Raw genomic sequence first — 9,909 nt, forward strand, 5'->3', positions numbered from 1 at the left:
TCTTTTACCCGCTAACCCGAGACATCCAGCCTCCTCAAAATTGCACAAAATTTCACATGTGCTTACAAGCCAGTCAACCTAGGATTTGCATACACAAATAGAAAAGCTTTACTTGGTATAAAAAGTTACTTAGTCACAAAGGAAAGTTTTGATAGGACTGTACTTCCCAGAATTTCCTTTTTGTTATTCTTAGCATTTGCTAACCTTTTCACTTTTAGGTTAGCATCTGCAGATATATATCCAATATACATGTATTAGGTACTTCCATATATCAGGCTCCCAACTCTGATTCAGCTGGTCTTGGAATTTTGTGGAGTTTTTTAGTTTGTTTGTGTTGAGATCTCACTCTGTCGTCCAGGTTGAAGTGCAGTGGCACAATCACAGCTCACTGCAGCCTCAACCTAGTTTCAAGCAATCCTTCGACTTCTGCCTCCCGCATAGCTGGTACTACAGGTGTGTGCCACCACACTCAGCTAACTTTAGGAAAAAAAATTGTAGAGATAAGAACTTGCTGGTCTTGAACTCCTGGACTCAACCAATCCTCCTGCCTCAGCCTCCTAAAGTGCTGGGATTGCAGGTGTGAGCTACCGTGCCCAGCCCAGGTCCTGGAATTTTAAATTTAAGTTTAATACTTTTCTCCTACTTCCTAAATAGTTTTGTTCATTTCGTTTTTAATGTTGCTCTGAATCCTTTAAAAAATGAGACTGAACTAGAATGTAAATTCTAGAAATGGATTATTTAGAAAAAGATCTGTTCGATTATCTAAGTTGTATATCCCCACTAATATAATGGCAGTGGGTTTTTAGTTATTTTAATATATGTGCACACTCACAAAATAATGATTTTCTTAAACATACCTATAATATAGTCAAGATTTATTTTTCATAATCTGAGAGTGGGGATTAATTTATGAATTCACAACTATGTTAACATATATGTCATTAAACATACTATATATTTTTTTAAGTAATGAATTATTGACAGATAAGCCATCATTTTAACATGATTATTATCTTAGCTATATAAGGGCGAAAAAATACTTTTCCATACATCATGTATACTTACTACTACCACAGTTCATTAAAAGCTGGTTTAGCTGGCAAAAGAACCAACCAAATCATCAGTAAGGAAGAGGTACCTAGGATATATCCGTATGCAGGGAAGGGAAGGACCCGAAATAGAGTCAGGTTCTGAAGGACCTTACACAGAATTCTCCTTTTTTCATCCCAGTTATACTCAACTGTAAGATTCTAAGGAGTTACTTTCTTGCCTGTCTTTCTAGGGTATCAAGGGACATGAGAAATGGCACTGCAATCACGGAGTTCGTCCTCCTAGGCTTTCCTGGTATCCAAGGACTACAAACCCCTCTCTTTATAGTGATCTTTCTCATCTACCTATTAACCCTTGCAGGCAATGGGCTCATTATTGCCATTGTCTGGGCTGAGCCCAGGCTACAAATTCCAATGTACTTCTTTCTTTGTAACTTGTCCTTCCTAGAGATCTGGTACACCACTACGGTCATCCCCAAACTGCTAGAAACCTTTGTGGTAGCAAGAACAGTCATCTGCATTTCCTGTTGCCTGCTGCAGGCCTTCTTCCACTTCTTCTTAGGCACCACTGAATTCTTGATCCTCACGATCATGTCTTTTGACCGCTACCTGGCTATCTGCAAGCCTCTTCGCTACCCCACCATCATGACCAGCAACCTCTGTCTGCAACTAGCTCTGAGCGCCTGGGTGGTAGGCTTCACCATTGTCTTTTGTCAGATGATGCTGCTCATCCAGCTGCCATTCTGTGGCAACAATGTTATCAATCATTTCTACTGTGATGTTGGGCCCATCTTGAAAGCAGCCTGTACAAACACCAGCATTTTGGAACTCCTGGGTGTCCTGGCAACAGTCCTTGTGATCCCAGGGTCACTACTCTTCACTATGATTTCTTATGTCTACATTCTGTCCACCATCCTACGGATTCCTTCAGTCACAGGCCGCCAAAAGGCTTTCTCTACCTGTGCTTCTCACCTGACAGTTGTCTCCCTACTCTATGGAGCTGTTTTGTTCATGTACCTGAGACCCACAGCACATTCCTCCTTTAAAATTAATAAGGTGGTATCTGTGCTAAATACTATCTTCACACCCCTCCTGAATCCCTTTATTTATACCATTAGAAATAAGGAGGTGAAAGGAGCCCTAAGAAAGGCAATAACTTGTCCAAAAACTGGTCATGCAAAGTAAAACAGGAACTACATTAAAGGAGCTTAATGCAGATACAAAAAATAAAGGTCAGAGAGGACTGCAGACAAATTTGGTAAAACAGCCTCCTCAAATATTCTAGAAGTTCTAGTTCAATGCTGTAGTAAGATAAAGATGCAAAAGCAAACCATGATGGTTAGGATTCGCCATAAGAATTGTTGTATATAAATGAATTGGGAGTTTTTCTTGAAGAGAAGTGACCTAATTCACAACAAGAAAATCTCATGACTCCCTCAGACGCATGAGGTAGAACTCAGGACTTTCTCAACTAGAAGCAGAAGGTAGAAATTAATAAGGGGCAAATATCACCAACTTTAAAAACAAAGAACTCTGTCTCCCTCCTAGTTCATGACAAACCTCTGCCTCACCTTCTTGTCAAAGGCATAAGACATTTCACACCTCGTTTTCTCAGTTCATAGATCTTATAATAACTCTAATGATCCTGTAGAAATGTTTGAAGTGAATCAGCTTTTTGTTTGATAATAGGTCAATAAAAGGACTTCTATCTTGGTGTAATACAAATATTTAGCTAAGTTTAAAGGTGTTTATTCCCAGATAATACCAAAACTGGAGGACATCATATAAAAAGTTCCAATTTATGATTCAACGCAGGCAGCAAACCTACTGATCCGATCTTGTTCTCAAGCAAGAAAACTTTTTAAAGAATGAAGATATAGGTGAGTCAGTTTGTAATAATGTATAGTATGTAGGAATCTTTTCCAAACAGTAAAGAAAGACCACCATTAGAAGCCCATTAAAACTATATATTTTTTGTTTTATTTTATTTTAAAGTCATGGGGTACAAGTCAGGATTGGAGACATAAGTGGTTTAGGTGCAGGTGAAGTTTCAGGTCTCCCATTGAACCTCACTTTGCCTAGATTAGGATCAGGCACCCTTATTGATGTTATGTGCACCTCCCAGCAGTGTCTCTCTACTGCCAGTCCCATTTTTGCAGTACTATGATAGGTGTTCAGGGTCCACTTATGAGTGAAAAACTATAATTTTTCAAAAAGGATTATTGCAAATTTCTTTTAGTATTAAACTGAGAATTGCAAATTCAAAACAAAAAATGTAATGAGCTGAAAATGTTATCTCAACAGCTGTACATGATTTACTCTTAGAGAGGAAACTGTCTTCAGCCTGAGAGGAGGAAATAGATCATTTGAAGACAAAGAAAGTGAGAGAACCTAAGAACATGAATATTATCAAGAGCCCTGTCATCAAAAGAATAGTTTAAAATGCTCTGGATGAGAAAATAAGGGTCATATTTATTATTCTTCAGGGAAGAAAATGACAGAGAAAGGAGAGGAAAGGGAAGCCAAAAAAAGAGAAATGGAGTGAAGCAGAGAATTCTGTGGGAAGAATTCAGTGGAAAATTCCCACAGGCAGGGTGCACGAGAAACAGTTTAAGAATGGGGAAGCCTAATGCTCAATTTGAAGTCACATTTCTGTAATGTTAATCTGTCTTCCCCTCAAACCTTCAGTAAAGTCTCCTCTATACCAACTACATGCATGACCAGATGTGTGTGTCACATGCATTCATGTATGTGCATGTTATGTGTGTCAGTTGGGAAGCAGTTAATTTCATGTCTGGAATGGTATCGTTTGGATTAGAGACAGCCCACAGAGACACTCACAGAGATGCCATAGAATATGAAAAAATTTCAGGAAGCACTTCAGATTTACATGGGTTTGGGCAAGCGCTCCAAAATCTAGATGAGTTGGGACATCTGAGTTATATTATTATTTTAAAAGATTTGTACAAATCTACCTTCAAGTTTCATAAACATTACTTTTCTTTGGCCTAACCTATTACCTTAAGGATTTTGTGTCTGATGGCAGACAAAGGGTAGCATAAAATACTTTGACAAATCCTTTCAAAAAAAGGAGGAAGAATAGGTGTGAGAATACCACCAGCCTTTAATTTATGAAATTCAAAGTAGAAACCATGTGTTCATGCATGCTTATGTCTTATTGGTGTGTTGATAACATGTACCAAATAGTGTTCCTGGTACTTATTCTGCTGGGAAAAATATATACATACTACGACATATATAGTAGTCTGCCAAGGTATCAGTTCTAAGAGTTGGAAATGCTAGAGTTATAGTTAGTCTAACTAACCAGAGTTAGTCTCTAACAGAGTTAGAGAAGTGTATCCAATGGTGCAGCCTCCAATACCTACAATAATCCATCAATACCTACAATAATCCATCATTTGATGGGTTAAGGAGAGGATTTAAAAGTCTTCTTTTGGAATGGAAGTTGCTCTGGTTTACAATAATTATGGGCATAGGCCTTAATGAAGTCCAAGATGGGTTGAATAAAGCTCTGCAGGGTTCAAGGTGATATAGCAGGCACTTTCATATATGTACAAGCTTGGGATTTGGAATTTTTTTTCCTCTAACAAAGCATTAAAGATTCTAAGAAGGTTGATAGTGAAGAAACTTACTTAACCTTGTCTAACTCTGTACCTCCTTAATTTTTATTCTGAGTTCTCTTTATAATTACTAATACCCCAGAAAACACAACATGGAAACACTGCTTTATGTAAGTGTGTACATTTTCACAAACAAGAGTGAAATGAATTACAAGACTTCCAGGGAACCATGACTCAGATCTGACTTTTCTTTGCCTACATGGGAGACTAAAGATATTAAGGAGGGGCCAGGCATGGTGGCTCATGCCTATAATCCCAGCACTTTGGAAGGCCTTGGTAAGAAGATTGCCTGAGCCCAGGGTTTCGAGACCAGCCTGAGAAACTTAGCAAGACCTCATCTCTACAATAAATCAAGAAAAATTAGTCAGACGTGGTGGTACATGCCTATAGTTTCAACTACTTGGAAGGCTGAGGCAGAAGGATTGCCTGAGCCCAGTAGATCGAAACGGCAGTGGCCGTGAGCATGCCACTGCCCACCAGCCTGGGCGAGAGAGTAAGACTTCCACTCAAAAAAAAAAAAAAGATATCGAGGAGGGTGTGGTCTGCTTCCAGTGCCTGGAGGAGCTGGAGTGCTGTTCTGAGGAAAAGGAATCTCTGGTCACAATGACAAGACAGAGCTTGAAACCTCACATTATACCCTGTTTCTTAGGTCTCTAGAGACCAAATGTCTTTCCAAAATGTGTCTGTTCTACTTTTCTCCAAAAAACTAAGAAATCACACAAGGACCCATTCAAACAACTTCCCATCATGAACAACCTCCTACCCAGATCCCTGGATATTAATTATTTTTCTGCCATTGATGACTTTAATGACTAGATTGAACACCTCGATAGACCTGAGCCAAACCTTGACAATGAGCTTTTGAGCTAATTTGTTTGTGAAAATGTACACACTTAAGTAAAGTAGTATTTCCATGTTGTGTTCCATAGGATATTAGTCAATATAAAGAGAACTCGGAATAAAAATTAAGGAGGTGCAGAGTTAGACATGGTTAGGCAAGTTTCTTCACTATCAAGTTTTTTAGAATCTTTAATGCTATGTTGGAGAAAAAAAAATTCCAAATCCCAAGCTTGTACATATATGATAGTGCCTGCTATATCACCTTGAACCCCACAGAATTTTATTCAACCCATCTTGGACTTCATCAAGGTCTATGACCATAATTATTGTAAACCAGAGCAACTTCCATTCCAAAAGAAGACTTTTAAATCCTTTCCTTAACCCATCAAATGACGGTCTTCAGGATCCTGCCTTAGATGGGCAAGACTTCCAGTTCTTATCCTAAATCTCACCCTTCCCCCTTTAACCCAGAAAGACTCACTAACATCACATTGGTGTGATATAGCTCTCCCTTACTTGACAAGTAATAAATTCAGCTTTGCTTTTTCTGCTCTAGGGATCCTCATATGCATTGTAAAATCTCAAAAGGAGGATAGACTCTATGGTATTTTCCAAGCTTATTCAACTACAGAACATTTTTCTCAGTGTGCCTCAGCCTAGATTCTCTGATCTTAAGGTATATCTTCAAAGTCACCCCTGTTTTTATCACATCTTATCACTCCATGGTATTCACCAATGCCCAACTAACTTGGGGATCAAGATGGAAATACTAAATATGAAAAAATATAAAGTACAATACAGACAAATTTGGAAATAATGATATATTTATCAGAGTATCTAGTGCCTGACCAAGTGGCTTACCACCAGGTCACTTTGAATTACAAACTCTTCTTGCACATTTAAATGACTCTAATTTTAAAAATGCAGGCCGGGCTTGGTGGCTCAGCCTATAATCCCAGCCCTTTGGGAGGCGAAGGCAAGTGAATTGCCTGAGCCCGCGGGTTGGAGACCCACCCAGGCAACTTGGCAAGACCTCATCTCTACAATAAATCAAAAATTAGCCAGGCGCAGTAGCACACACCTGTAGTTCCAGCTACTTGGAAGGCTGAGGCAGAAGTATCGCTGGAGCCCAGCAGGTCAAGGCTATGGTAGCTGGGAGCATGCCACTGCACTCCAGTCTGGGCAACAGAGTGAGACTCCAACTAAATAAAATAAAATTAAATTAAAATTAAAATGCCATGTACACACAGCTCTTCCAGAACCATTAACTTTCTGTGCCTGGTATTCAGCAGACCTGGATTAAACAACTCAGAGAGTGGAACTCCTTTACACATTTTCAGCTGAGCTCACTTAATTACCCTGCCACTTCTTTGATTTTTGGAGAATAACCTCTCTACCTAAGTATAGAAGCAACCATTTTTCTAACAATTAGTTCTTTGCTCTACATCAAATAGTTTTAAAGAAATAGCCCAATGTGCTCCATCTCTACTACTATTACTTTAGTACCTGACCTAGTTCAAGTACCTGACCTACAGTAATAGCTTCCCAAATTATCTCTTCACATCCATTCTTGGTCCCCTCCATTTTCCTTGGAGGCCAGAAGGACCTTATAAAACTGCATATCTAATCATGTTATCTGATTAATTAAAAATCTCCTATGGCTTCCCATTAACTTTAGCAGTTAATTTGGTCAATAAGACCCTTAGTCTATCAGATCCCCTCCTCATCCACAATATTCGACCTCATACATTTCTCTAATGCTCTCTGACCTCAGCCACATGTCTTCTTTCAATTTCTCCAGTACAACAAGTTTCTTCCCATCTCAGGACACTTGCATACACTATTTCCCATAACTTCAAGTGTTCTTTCATATTCATCCCATCTGCCACCCCACCCCCAATCTCAGTCTGCTTAGGCATCCTACAGACTCAGCTCAAATGTTACTGCTCAAGAAAGCTGCCGGGCTAGATGGCTCAGCCTGTAATCCCAGCACTTTGGGAGGCCGAGGCGAGTGGATTACCTGAGTCTGCAGGTTCGAGACCAGCCCGGGCAACTTGGCAAGACCTCATCTCTACAATAAAATAAAAAATAGCCAGGCATGGTGACGCGCCTCTGTAGTTCCGGCTACTTGGAAGGCTGAGGTGGAAGGATCGCTGGAACCCAGAAGGTCAATGCTGAAGTGGCTGTGAGCGGGCGTGCCACTGCACTCAAGCCTGGTCAAAGGAGTGAGACTCCAACTCAAGAAAAAAAAAAGAAAAGGAATCTTTCCCCAATCACCCAACAGCATCACCACCAGGATTAGGACTTTCAGTTACAAGTTCTCATGACACACTATATTTCCCCTTTGGAGAACCTACAATAATTGTAATTAATTTAATTAATCATAATTAAATAACCACTGTTAATTTATTGTGTAAATTATTTAACGTCTTGTTTCTTTCTCCCAAACTCCTTCATGTCACATACACACACACAAACACTACTTAAACATTAGCTCAGCGACAACAGATACTACATATTTTGTTTGTTTGTTTGTTTAAGAGACAGGGTCTCATTTTGTTGCTCAGGCTATCACAATCACAGCTGTCTGCAGCCTCAAACTCCTAGGTTCAAGTGATCCTCTCCTCTCAGCCCCCTAAATAGCTGGGATTACAGGTGTGAGCCACTGCACCAGCAGTATCTTTCTTATTCTCCACTCTGTTCCACATACCTACCACTGTGTTTTGCAATAGTAGCTGCTCAATAAATCACTGACAAATTAAGGACCAGATAACCGGACTGATGAAACTCAGATCATAACATATGTGGACTATATCCTATGTATGTAAATAATATGCTCTATTTTGTAAATATCTCCTATGTCATGTTTTTAAAGTGAAAATTGGTTACCACTGACAATATCAGATTAGAATCCACAATTTTTATCATTCACAAATATAAATTCCAAATCTAAAGAGAATCAAAAAGTAGCAGAAGAAAATACAGGAGAAGCCTTTATGACCTTGATTCAGAAAAGATGTTAAGTAAAATGCATAATTTAAAGCCACTGGGGGGAAAAGTATAGCACTAAGTTAATATGTAAGCTGTAAAGTTGAGGAAAATATTTGCAACATTTTATGCCAAATTATTAAGATCTAGGATACATAAAGACCATCTAACAATCATTTTGCAAAATACAAAAAGTTTGATAGAAGAACAGGCAAACTCATAAACAACAAATCACCAATAAACATTCAGAAGAATATTCAGTCTCACCAATAATGGAAAGGCAAAGTAAAGCAATTAGGTATTATTTTTTGCCAGTCAGATTGGCCAAGATTTACAAGTTTGGCAACATGAAGTAAGGGCATATATTTGGGGAAAAAATATTTTCATATACTGCTGTTAAGAGTGTAAACTGGTACATTCATTTGGGAAGATAACTTGGCAGTATTCATTCCATGTTTGCAAACTATGACCCAGCAATACTCTTTCTCAGTATGTCTCAGAGTAACATTTGCATGTATGCACAAAAAGGATGATCATTATAGCATTGTATGTGATAGCAACAATTACAAATGACTTACATGTTATCAGTAGGCAAATGGCTATTCAGATTGTGGAATGTTATGTAGAAAGTAGAAGGAATAAGGGAGATTTGTATTCACTCCTATGGAGAAATCTCCAAGGCCCACTGCTAAGAAAAAACAAATTGAGGAATTCAACATGAACACACAGGCATATACACATGTACACACAAAACAATACTATATACTTTCTATGGATATGCATGTACATAGTATATGAAAATATAGTAAAAGATCTGGAAGATAAACCACTAGGCTCATAAGAATAGCTAACCTCTGGAGAGACAGATGATGGAGCCATGATTGGTAAAACGTTATTACTAACCTGCTGACAAAAACTCTTTGCCTGGCCAAACCTTAGTCAGGCTTCTGAACCTTCTCCTATGCCCATCCGTGTACTTCTTTGTAAAACCTACTTTTAGCAAGGAACACTGCTAAGTTCATTCAGCAAGAACTCCCCCATCCTTGATATTTCATCAACCTTGTTATATGATCAGGTGCCTCATCCTTCACTATCCATGACGTCTGATCTCCCTAGTCTGTCTTCAAAAAGAATCCTATTAGGTTGATTTAGCCAAAATTCCCCTTGTTTCCTCTTAGTAATATTCAGTCCATTGACCTCCACATAGCTCCTTGCCTATGAATTCTCACTTATATTCGAAGTTGAGGCCAATCTGTTGTCTCTACTGCAAGACCCCATTACACTGGTCCCTGTATCTATCATTGATGGTCCTGAAAAAAGTCTTCCTTACTTTGCTTTAACAAGTATTATTAAATCATCTTATTTAATACCATAATTTTTTTTTTTTTTTT

At 38.7% G+C, this 9,909-nt stretch overlaps 1 protein-coding gene across 1 annotated transcript; it reads left to right on the forward strand.

Moving 5' to 3' along the window:
• The first annotated feature begins 1,253 nt into the window (after positions 1 to 1,253).
• Positions 1,254 to 2,315, forward strand: LOC103275790 (olfactory receptor 6X1). Its single transcript, XM_008073187.2, has one exon. It carries the CDS (start codon positions 1,296 to 1,298, stop codon positions 2,232 to 2,234), a length of 939 nt encoding a protein of 312 aa, XP_008071378.1. The 5' UTR covers positions 1,254 to 1,295; the 3' UTR covers positions 2,235 to 2,315.
• The last annotated feature ends 7,594 nt before the right edge of the window (positions 2,316 to 9,909 follow it).

This window comes from Carlito syrichta, unplaced genomic scaffold (genome assembly GCF_000164805.1).
Source record: "Carlito syrichta isolate Samal-C Ts95f unplaced genomic scaffold, Tarsius_syrichta-2.0.1 Scaffold315753, whole genome shotgun sequence".
NCBI lineage: Eukaryota > Metazoa > Chordata > Mammalia > Primates > Tarsiidae > Carlito > Carlito syrichta.